The sequence below is a fragment of the Canis lupus genome, chromosome 7, assembly GCF_003254725.2.
Source record: "Canis lupus dingo isolate Sandy chromosome 7, ASM325472v2, whole genome shotgun sequence".
Taxonomy (NCBI): Eukaryota; Metazoa; Chordata; class Mammalia; order Carnivora; family Canidae; genus Canis; species Canis lupus.
The window spans coordinates 79,296,691-79,309,061 of NC_064249.1; the positions used below are offsets into that span (position 1 = coordinate 79,296,691).

The following is a 12,371-nucleotide window of genomic DNA, read 5'->3' on the forward strand; positions in this document are numbered from 1 at the left end:
TGGCAATTATGAAAACTGATATAAACATCCATGTGTAGGTGTTTATGTGGACAGAAATTTCCAGCTTATTTGAGTAAATACAACGGAGCATGATTGCTGGATCATATGGTAAGAATATGTTTAGTTTTATAAGAAAACTGAAACTGTCTTCCCAAATGGCCATGAGATTTGTACATTCCCACCAGCAGCACATGAGAGCTCCTGTCGCTCCACCTCCTCACCTGCTTTTGGTGTTGTCGTCAGTGTTCTGGGTTTGGGCCATTCTGATGGGTTTCTAGTGGTATTTCATTGTTTAAATTTGCATTTCCTTAACAATATGTGGTGGGGAGCATCTTCCCATGTGCTTATTTGCCATCAGTATATCTTCTTTGGTGAGGTATTTGTTTAGATCTTTTGCTCATTTTTAATTAGGTTGTTTTCCTTTTTATCTTTTTAATATTCTCTTTTAACAGTTGTTTTTTCTTGGGCACCATCTAGTGAAAATACACAGAGCTTTGAGGACAATTGAGAATGGTTTATGTTTTCAAAGGAAAACTCTCTTTCTGTTTTTCTCCTTTTACCTTTGTCTTTCAGTTATACCTGCCGCCACTTGCGGAGATATGTTTATGTGTTGGACAAACTGTATTTCCCCCACTCCCACTGTTCTACGCTTCAGCACTGCTTCTCGACCCTCAGTGACAATGGAGAGGAACTCTTGTCTTTAACTTGCTCTCACATTCTCAGATCATATGCTTCCAGGTTATTAACCTCTGCTGTCCACTTACTGCATGCCGCATGCTGTCTGTGACTGAGAATCGCATGTTTGAATGGGACACGGGTCGATGAAATGATCATAGACCAAATTTGTATTTGAAATGATGCTAATAATTCTTTAAAATAATGGCTGGGATTTGTTTCCTTACAAATATCTCCTTAAGTACTTTATGTTTCATAGGAGAGAAAAGCTTTCAACCACATAGTTGTCATGTAACCTTGACAGAACTTTTCTATAGTTTGCTCCATTTGGAAATCTTTTGATTTTCTATATAATAGTTGGGAGTGCTCTGTCTGAATTGTGTATGAGCAGACCTGCCGTTGCTGTTAATTACAGATGAGTTCTGAGTTCTCTTTCTTGCTCTGCAAGCACACGCGAGAGCTGGCTGCGGCAGTTCACCTGTGTTTTCATAGAAGCACGTTCAGCTGAGGAGGTTTGATTTTATAAGAAGGTAGAATTTATCCATTGGGGTTTTGTGTTTCTACATATTTTATTTACATACAGAGTCACTAGAAAATCAGCAAGTAGGAATGTGTCATGGATGAGTGTAGATCAAACCGAGCCATTGTGGGAGTAGTAAGAAAGAAACAAGGCGTCGATGTCAAGTCTCAGAGAAAATTCACACCTGCTGTTTAGTGTGTGTCATTGCCCAAAATAGAGGGATAGTTTGACATTACTGCTTTGTACTTGCAGTTGGCATTTTAAACACACATTTTCTGTAGGTCGGAGATGACATCTATGCCAGCACTATATTGTTAAGGTAGGTAGGATGTTTGAGGCCATGTGTTCACTCAGAATGACTTAGAAGAAGGGAAAAGCCCCCATGACCACCTTCTAGAAAATAGCAAACATTCTGAATTACAATAGATCTTTTCAGGTGAAGAAACATACAAAAGCTTTACAGTCTATCTAGTGAAAACACTTTAATTACGAGTAGAAGAAAGTGTGACATCTAAGTTGATGGCATTTATGGATTTGTAATGATGTTGAGCAGACTCTTATTGAGTCAGTAGAGATATTTCTAGAAAACCAAAAATCAGAGATAGAAAAGTAAGTGAAAATAAGAGACTAAAACTCTTAGGCATATAATAGGGAAGAATTTACTAAAATAAAGCTATTTCCTTTCAACGGACTTAGGTTAAGTGAGTATCGGGTAAGTGATACACTTAGGAATTGGGGACAGAACATGCCTGGTTGCAATGAACAGAGAGAGCTGCCAATCATGTCGGACAGGCAGCGTAACTGCTCTTGCCCTTACTTACTAGTGTGCCTCCCTGATGAAAGTTTCTCCAGAGAAACAGAACCAGTAGGATGTACACATGAGCATGTGTGTGTACATGGAAAATGGGAGATTGAGAATTATTTTAGGGAACTGGCTTTCGTGATTGTAGTGGCTGGCAAGTCTGAAATCCATTGGGGCAGGCTCAAAATGTGGGTCAGCGTTAATGCTGCAGTCTTAAATCTTAGATCCACAGTGCAGGGCGGGAGGCCAGAAACTCAGACAGGATTTTTGTGTAATAATTTTGAGAAAGAATTTCTTCTTTTACTTCAGAAAACCTCAGTCTCCACTCAGGGACTTCAGCTGATGTGATGAGATGCACCCACATACTAGAGAGTAATTTGCTGTTGTTAAAGTTGGCTGATTGTAAATATCAGTCACACCCGTGGCTACGTGATCACAGCAGCGTCTAGATGGATGTCCGAGCACACGACGGGTACCGTAGCCTGGCCAGGTGGGCACGTCAGGCTGCCGTCACACTGTACTTTGCACATGTCCCACCAGATCTTGAGCCTCGTGCGGCAGGCGCTCCGTCACAGCCCTCGTTGGGTGCCTGACAGCACCTCACGCCTGTGCGCCATTCACCTGTTAACACCAGTGGCAGCAACTAGGGCCATTTGCTGTTTGTGACAGAGGCCCAGCCCTACCAATGCAGTAACAGACAGGAGGGAGGGTATGGGGCGCCTGGGGAGGTGCAGGGCAGTGGAGGGGAGGGACCTGGAAGACCAGGTCGGAGGCAGGGCCAACGTAGAGACGAGGGGAAAGGCCGAAGCCCCGTGGCGGCTGGGATTCCCGAGCCCCCTCCGCCCAGTTCCTGGCAGGGCTGAGGCACACGGTTTCCACGCTGCAGCGGCATTTCTTTCGTGTTTTCGGTTTCGTCTTGGAGCGGTGTCTGGCCGCCCTGGTCCCTTCCCCTCCAAGGGGCACATTTAGGGCACAGAGCCCTCCTCTGGCCTGCCGAGCCCTCAGGATGCAACTAGAAGGAAATGGCAGTCCAGGTGGATGGGCTGAGCGAATGTTGCAAGGCCGGGAAGACCTGATGGCATTTTCGAAATGCTGTCCCCTTGCGGGCCTGGCCCGTCTGCCCTCTGCCGCCTTCTCTCGCCTCATTCTGAGGCTGCGCGGTCAGATGTGATCCAGTCTCTGCAGTTGACAGAGTTTTCTTTCAGTGGAACGACGTTACACAGGAGGACAAACCTGCCCAACGCCCGAAGGGAGCAGTCTCAGGCTCCCATCAAATCCCGGATAGCTTTGGGTTCCATGGTGGTTAGGGTGTAACAGAGTCTCTGGAGGGAAATATCAGCTCATCTCTAAAGAACTTTACCTTAGTCTGACATCAACTACTGCTGTAGACAGAGATCTCAGTCATTGTACCGTAGACTTCTTCCCAATATAAAGATTGTTTTGAGAGCATCACTGAGGATACTTCTGGGTGCTTCCCATCCCAGGAGGCAGTCCAGTTCTTGCTGTTTCCTTGTTGGATTGTTCTGTTGAGTCCACCTGCCAATAACTTTAAACCATTTTAAAATTTGTTTCCTAAAGATATGGTGTAATCTTGGATTATTTTTTTTTTAATTTTTATTTATTTATGATAGTCACAGAGAGAGAGAGAGAGAGGCGCAGAGACACAGGCAGAGGGAGAAGCAGGCTCCATGCACCGGGAGCCCGACGTGGGATTCGATCCCGGGTCCCCAGGATCGCGCCCTGGGCCAAAGGCAGGCGCCAAACCGCTGCGCCACCCAGGGATCCCTAATCTTGGATTATTTTGCAGTCGTGTAAATTGCATCTATAAGATAAAAAATAGTAGAAAATAGTGAGTTTCTATAAAGAAATATCCACCAAAAGTTATTAGAATGCTAATACCTTGGAATGTATCCTAGGGAAGTAACCAAAGGAAAGAATTATATTTAGGAACAAAATAAGGGATTGGGTCAAGTAAACTATATCCTCTTAACTCAATGTAATATTATGTAGCCGTTAAAAATATTATAAAGAAAACTAAAGAGAAATGTGGAAAACATTTGATATAACATTAGTAAGAAAAGAGTATAAAATAATGAACTGCTATAAACAACTATTTAACATATGCACATGGACAAGAAATAGATGATATATACAAATAGTTGTGGAACATTAGTGAAACATCCATGACATTTAAAAGAATTTTAAATTTTTTAAGCATTTAGAAATGATGCAAATTTAAATTAAAAGTTTCTCTTTTGTTTTATTCTCTGCCTTCCTTCCATTGCCCCAAGTTAAGTGTATATCTCTGGCCTCCCCTTCCCCCAAATAATGTAATATCATTTTGTTAATTGGCAAAGAACTATAGTGGTTTATGAGAATAGATAGTCCTTGATCTGTGATCACAGAAAGTTTCTCCCATAGCATATTCCAGAATTTTTATAGTTTTTTGGGAGAGGGGTGCTTTTCTTAACTGAATTGGTTTATTGTTCTAAGTAAGCACAACATTAAATCATGTCAAAACTGTAGCACTTTCAAATTTAGGAGTTTTTTCACCCATTTGGTATGTCTTTTATACTGTGGTTTAGAAAAAGGACATCTGGTGACATTTGATTGCTTTGAAAAAGGATTACATGTTAAGAGTAAATCTAGGACAATGTTCTAATGAGTTTCCTCAAAAGAGTTTTTGTTTTATTTTTTTAAATTACTAGAATAGTCTTGTCATAGTGAATACCACTCACTAAATCTGTCATGAATAAATATTTGAAGCCATAGTAATAATTTTCCATGCACATGATACTGTCTTAATAATTCTGTTGTGGCTATGTGTTTTATTGATTTCTGTGCCCCTTGTGTGGCATGAAATGAAATGCATTATTCCATTTAAACCATTATGGTTTCCTTTCGAATTACATATTCACTACTTGATCCTGTCATCAAGCGTATTCTGTTTTCTGTAATGTGGTGTTCGGTCTTCAGACTTACTTCCTTAGTACTTAGTGCCACATAAGGCAAAACAGAACAGGTAAATTCAGGTCGGAAAAGTTGGGAAGAATAAACAATACGTAGTTAAATTTTTTTGAAGTCACTCTTTTAATGTATGTTTTCTGGATGGGGATTTGGGATTTTCTTTTCTCTGAAGTATAAAAATGAATCATGGCTGTGCACTCTGGACAGGACAGGAGGGGAGGGCAAAGCTTGATGAACCAGCTACCATTTTTGTTTCATCTCAGAGCTGAGGTAGGTTGCTTTGCCCACCACTTTCTCTTGGCTTCTGTGACCATGTGCTCCTGGCTTTCTTCTCGTGGATTTTTCATTTCTTTTTAGGCCTTTGTTATAAATATTAGAATTCCTTAAGGCCTCTTCCTGAGGCCCTCCTCTCTTTTCACTTAAACTCTTACCTCAGGCATTTCCATCTCCTTTTATGATTTTATATGTCATCCATGTGGCAGTATGTTCCAAATGGATAACTCCAGCTGAAGTTCTGAGCTCCACTCCAGCCTCACACTGTCAGCATTACCACTCATACCTCTCCCACCCCATCTGCCAGCCCAACTTTAACCTTTCTCCACAAACCTTTTCTTTATGTCTCTTCGGTCTCGGGAGGTGATGTCTCTGGCCATCGCACTACTTACGCCCGGTATCCTGAGAATCATCAGGATTTTCTTTCCCTCACTGCCTGCATCCATCCTTTTTATGCATTTCAGCTCTCCAAAGTCTAAGTAGAATGTGTCCTCTTTCCTCTGTGCCCGCTGCCAGCCATGCCAGCTCACAGCGTCCTTGCCTCATGTGTAGTGGCGCAGACTCCCCCCCCCCCCCCCGACCCCCCTAGCCAGCATCTGAAGAGAATCGAAACTAGAGTCCATCTCTTCCTTGCTCAGCTCCCCTCTGCCCTTGAGAGGGCACATTGTCGGGCCATACCAACTGCCTTTCTTTTCCAGGATTTCCTGACCCCTCTTCCATCTAGGGCTTTTTTACATGTTCTTTCCTGTTCAGAATGTTTCTTTTCCTGTTCTGTATTTTCTACACTTGTTACTTCCTTACACAGGTTTTCCCTGATCACTAAATCCATTGTGATGCTTGATATTGTTACTTTTCACACACACATTCTTTCTTTTTCAGAGAAGATAGTAAGCTCTAGGAGGACAGAAAGTGTGTTTTTTTTAAACCACACGTCACTAGCATTTAATGTTACATGCAGCTCCACGAAATGGCTACTTCTTCAGAGATCACCAGGCCAGAAGCAGTAAGGTGGCAATCCTGTTAAAATGCTACTACAGGGGCACCTGAGTGGCTCAGTTAGTTGAGTGTCCAACTCTTGTTTTTGGCTCCAGTCATGATGGGATCGGGCTCTGCATGGGGTGTGTGTGGAGCCTGCTTGGGATCCTCTCTCTCTCTGCCCCTACCCTCACCCTCTCCCTCTCAATAAGTCAGTAAGTAAATAAAGCAACTATATCTTCAAAAAAGCATTCAAGATACCATCATTAGATAATGAAGTATTCTGGTTATAATTTCTGTAGTTATGTAGTAAAACTGTGTGGCATATGTGGGATTATATTGCTTTTTCTTCTTCTTAAATTTTTTTAAACTATTTTTTTACTTGAGATAGAGCAGAGGGAGGATGAGAGGGAGAAGCAGACACCCTGCTGAGCAGGGAGCACGATGCTCAATCCCAGGACCCTGAGATCGTGACCTGAGCTGAAGGCAGATATTTAACTGAGCTACTCAGGCACCCCTCTTTTTCTTAAATATTTTATCAACTTTCTACTTTTTGGATTTATATGGCAAACCATGACCATCAAAGGCAGTATCAGTATGCTTTGAAAGATGCCTTATAAAACGCAAAAATAGTATTTTCTCTAGTGGCTCTAGCTAAGCAGAAGAAACTCAGAGGGAAAAGTAAAATTATTTTATATTAAATTTTGCCTCTTGTAATTTAAACACAATACTATAAAATAACTTGAAAATAGAGTAGTTTTAACAAGCTTTATCACCAGCCTGCACCCCTGCAATTTTCCTTTGCCATAGATAAATTATGGAGGCTAGTGGCTGTAAGAGTAGTAACAGAATGAAGATTCAAAGATATGAATAAGAGAGTATATCACAGTATACATTAAAAATTCTACTTAATTCCTTTTTAATTCAAAATTATTTAGTAGAGAAGCAGACAAATTTGTTACACTATAGTAAGATTTATTGAAAACCAACAACAATTGTATTAAAACTTCACTCAAAACAAATACTACACTAGCCTGCTGTGCTCCTCTGCCCTGAACTATCACCCAGTTGTACAATTATCCAGAGGGAAGAAATTTAGATTAAATCAATAATTAAAACATAACAGAAGATACTTATTCTGGGAGAAGGATGTTATGAGAATTTGGGCATATGGAAACAAACTTAGAAATGATAGAATCTTAGGGAAAAGCAATATGCAATTCATATTTGATCCAAGAAAATGGTATTTTTTTCCCCTGCCACACGCTCTCAGGTATAGAGTGTTGATAAAGCAAACACTGAAATCATAGCGATGTACTTGTGAGCATATAGGTATAACCAGAGTTCCTGAAGATCAACAGGGTAGATAACAAATTAAAATTTCTAGTGCAGGTTAGACTGTGTCTGGAGGACTCCGAGAAGGTACAGAATTTCCCCAGTTGGATGCTGTTCCCCTGGGGCTCCCATTTGCAGGGAATTCCATGTGCGTATTCAGACATGCAGACTTGCATAACTTCTTATTATAGAAATATTCTTGGTCACTAAATGTCCAACAGACTTGAACTTACAGGTTTTCCCATATATGGAAGAAAAGCGATTCCACCCACTTTCCATGCCTTGGCAAATCATGATGCCAGCCCTTACATTGATTTGACTTCCAGAATTTAAATAGGCAATGATGTAAATCAGAAGTTAATGTTTGTGAAAGTAATGTACTGGCACTAAGTAACTCAGTCGTCATGCTTGGGATGAGGAAGGTAAATTCTTTTCAATGTGGCCACAGAGTGGGAGTGGCATTTATTCTAATCCCATCCCTCTAAGTTAGATTAACAACAAAATGATTTATTTCTTCTATCTTACAAAAGACGAGGAAGCAGAGGAGACGATAGAGAAATTAAATGGTTTGGCAGAGACCACACAACAAAGCAGAAGTAGAATCCAAGTCTCTAAGAATCTCTGCTCTGATCAGAGTTTCATTTTTACTGGATGTCACAGCATGAGAAACAGAGGAACACATCTCCCCATACATGTGTTGAATGAATTACTCTCCATAGATAGTTTCTTCTATTTTTCAAAAAGCTCAATTCATTCCTGTTACATTTTTTTGTCTCCACCCTACAGATTTGAGCTGGAATGGGAACTGAAGAGTTCCTAATTTTCTTAGGCATTTTTCCGCGTGCATTCTTACATTGATCTAAACTGGAATCAGATGTGTTCCAACAGGCCACTCATTTTGTACAATTCTGTGAACTAGCTGTCTATAAGAGGCAGTTCATTAAAAATTAATTTTTAAATGAACTTGAGATGTGCAGTATAGATTTTCCAAAGGCTGTATCTTGGATCATGCATACAAAATATTTTCTTTGCCCAGTAGTGCTAAAAGCAGCTAATATTTATTGAGTTCTTGATCAGTAAAAGACATGGTTCTAATTATTAACTATTTTTATTTTAATCCTCTAGGCAGCTCTCTGAGATACTGAATATTATTATCCCCATTTCACACATGAGGGAAGTGATGCACAGGATATCTTAATACCTTGCTAGTAGATGGTAAAGCCAGTATTGAAACCCAAGTATTCTGGCTCTGAAAGTCTCACTTTTAACCTTTTTCTGCCTCCCATCAAGCCTTGTAACAATGGTATGATTTTATTAAGTAACTTTATTTTTGAAATTATTTTGACCCATCTTAGAGCCCACTACAAATCTGTTATTATTTGATGATTAGGTATTTTCAACTAATTGTGTTAAGGTCTGCAACTTTTATTCTCTACACACTCACAATTTCACTTGGAGATAGTTTATAAAACTGATGAAAACTTAAAATTGGAATGTAGACTATAGACAGAAATTCAAAATTGTATTTCTCAGTCCTCTAAATTCTGTGTATGGACCATTCAGTGTGGCTGCTGCCGTCTAAACATGTTGTCTCCTGGTTTTCAAAGCTCCTAATCCTTATAAAAATCCTTACATAGACATTTCGAATGTCTAAGTTTGGTGTTAATTTTTGACATAGGTTTGATTTTTTTTTTTTTCTTCTTGAAGTAATAGATACAAGCTGTTCTCAAAAGATTTTTAACTAGATTTTACTAACCAAACATTTCTAGGCAGATTTTCAAGGTAGCCCAAAGGATAAATTGCACATTTTACTTGCCACTGGGAAAAGAAAAGAGCAATTTGCAACTGGATAGGATTTCTAATAGTGACTAAAAGTCTGAAGGCTTCCTTGCCATTCCTCTGTCTAATGACTACCACTTGTGCCACTCTTCTGATATTAAAAAATAATAATAAGCAGAAGCTTTCTTGGAGATTTAGAAGTATAGTTAACAGTCCACATATGTCTATAGGTGTGTTAATGCAGATAAGGTTTACATAGGGTTTTTAAATGTTTATATTTGTTGTATCTCATGTTGACACTAGGAATTTCTTATGTGCATTCATTTTCAAGTAGCACATAGTATAAGCCAGTAGGAAATTCAAGTCCCTGTTACTTCTGACAGTAGAAGTTTTGAGGATTTACTGTACAGCCTCCACATCCTCACCTCCAGGGCTTGTGGCAGCACTGGGAATCTGGCCGAGAGAGCAATTTGTGTCTTGTTCAGGTAGGCCCACCTTTTAGGATTTATGTCCTATCCCTTAGCCCTAAACTTACAAAATCACATTTAAAGGTAGCAGTGGAACTATGTACAATGATATTTTAGTATCTTTTCTATAAAATGTTACAAAGTAAAAGACATGCCATTAAGTCAGTCTAGAACCAGTGAATACATAGCTGTAGGTATATTTATTGCTACATATTCAGTAAGAAAAGCACATCTGGAATATTTTTTATAGGTTAGCTTGTTGTACAGTAGTCTCTGGAGAACCTTTTACTATCCTTAAATGGTCAGGTTGGAGAGCCTCATTGCAGATTAAATACTGGTCAATAAAACACAATGGGCGATCACCTGTGGTTTTTTTCCTTCTTGCTGTTTTCTCTTGTATAACGTGTTACTATAGCAGGCAAAATATTGGGGCAATGTGTTGTGGGAGTCTAGCTTAAAAGAAAGAAAAGAGATTTTCATCAGGTTTTTTGCTGTTGTTGTTTTGTTTTTTGTGTTTGTTTTTTTTGTTTGTTTGTTTTTTTAATATGCCTTTTGAAGTATCAGTCACTGTCTTTGGATTTCTATGCCCAGGCACTACGCTTGCAGATGCAAGAGGGATCCAGGCTACAAAATTTTGCATGACACTTGATGTGACTGTTGCAAAAGTCTGTGGCATTTCCTGTTACCATGGTTTAGAGACATTTTATTTTACTCTCGCTGTCTGGTTTTCTAGTCCCTCCCTTCCTCTTGTGGATATAATGATGACAATAGCAATCTATTTCTATATCGAATGTGTGTATAATAAGAACCTGTGGTTCCACTGAAAGATGATCCACATGAGCTAGAATCATGATAGAAAGAAAATAAGAGACGTTGATTACAGATTTGTAAATGCAACTCCTTTATGCACACAATTCTTGGGTTGTTTGTTCTTATTCTCCTGTTGCTCTGTTTGCCTACATTCTTGTTATTTGGTTAATTTCTGGGCTTAACTTCTTGTTTGGCGGATAGTACATATAGATTGCTTGTCTTTTAAACTACATTGGGGGCTATATACTGTGAAAGTATATGCGTGTTGCTTCCTGGGCACACTACATGCCATTTAGAAGTTTGACTAGAAGCATAAATGTGAAGGTTTTTTGCCCTGGAGAAGGCACACAACTGTACCCATACTCTTTTTTTTTTTTTTTTTTTAAGTTTTTATTCATTTAAGTAATCTCTGCACCCAGTGCGGGCTCGAACTCATGACCCCAAGATCAAGGGTCACATGCTCTTCCAACCGAGCCAACCAGGTGCCCCCGTACCCATAGTCTTGAGGGGAATTTCTCACTTACAAACAGCCACATCTTAAAGACTCCCTTATTTCTTTCAGTATCTGTCATTGTACCACAAAGTACCCACTGACAAAGAAGACGTATTATTCTTAATATGCCTTAAGAATGCTTATCTTAAAAAAAAAAAAAAAAAAGAATGCTTATCTTCTGGGGGCACCTGGGTGGCTCAGCGGTTGAGTGTCTGCCTTTGGCTCAGGTCAGGATCCCGGGTTCCTGGGATTGAGTTCTGCATTGGGCTCCCCACAGGCAGCCTGCTGCTCCCTATGCCTGTGTCTCTGCCTCTCTGTGTGTGTCTCTCATGGATAAATAAATAAAATCTTAAAAAAAAAAAAAAAAAAGGAATACTCATCTTCTGTGTACATGTCTGGGTTTTGTTGAAGAAGGTGTGGCAGACTTACTCAGGGGGACCGCTACAGTGGGGTTTTGCAGTAGGGAAGAGAGATCAGGCTCTCAACTCTGAACACAACAAAGGAAAGTGGGCTTATAGCCAAGGAGCAGATTTGGGGGAGGTGAGTGTTGGCAGATGGAGAATTACTAAGAAAGTAGGGTGATTCTTCACAAAACTGATGTAGCAGGATTCACACTGAAGGAAGGCTAGGGTGATCAGATATTACTTAGGGGATACTAGAGGATGAAATTTGATCAGATATTAAGGGTAGGGGGACTCTGGCCAAATCAGCTTGACAGGATTCTTATGAACACTGGGCTCCTAGAGGACATGTCCAAGGATGGAACCTGTTCATACCCAGGAACCCAACTAAAGTGTGGGCAAGGGAAGGGTCTTTTTTTAGATTGTGTCCTAGACCAGTGAGTATGGTCTTCCTTTCAACAATCAAATAAGCACATCTGACTATCTCTGGATGCTCTGAAGTCAGTAGTTGGATTTATCATTTTTAGTTAAGATCTCTCTAGAATACAAATTCTTTTCAGTTAGTGGCTGTAGGTATACCTGAAGGCCCTACTTTGATATTGTAAAGTTGGTCAGGAGTCACATTGTTTTTGATGTGAGTGAAGATGGTGAAAACCTCCTAATAATATAATAGCAAAAACATTTCAAGTTTGAGTCTCCAAGAGGTTCATCTGACAGATTTGATCCATAAATAGGACAGGTGGGTGTATGGGTGATCTCGGGTAGGCTTCTCTCACTAAAGTGACTTTTAAAAAGTGATTTGAGGATAGATCTTTGGTAGATTAGTAGGTTGTTCCAAGTGTGGGGAGTGACATGAAAGAAAATAGAGGCAAGA

At 40.0% G+C, this 12,371-nt stretch overlaps 1 protein-coding gene across 4 annotated transcripts in view; it reads left to right on the forward strand.

Annotated features, from left to right (window-relative positions):
• The window catches only part of DYM (dymeclin), a 340,736-nt gene that overhangs the window by 205,488 nt on the left and 122,877 nt on the right, over positions 1 to 12,371 (forward strand). For 3 of the 4 annotated variants that reach the window (XM_025429635.3, XM_049112965.1, XM_049112964.1), the window contains one exon: positions 574 to 738. The exons of the other annotated variant lie outside the window; for it this stretch is intronic. In XM_025429635.3, coding sequence (XP_025285420.1) covers positions 574 to 738 — 165 coding nt within the window. The remainder of the gene's footprint in view (positions 1 to 573; positions 739 to 12,371) is intronic. 4 annotated transcript variants of the gene reach the window in all.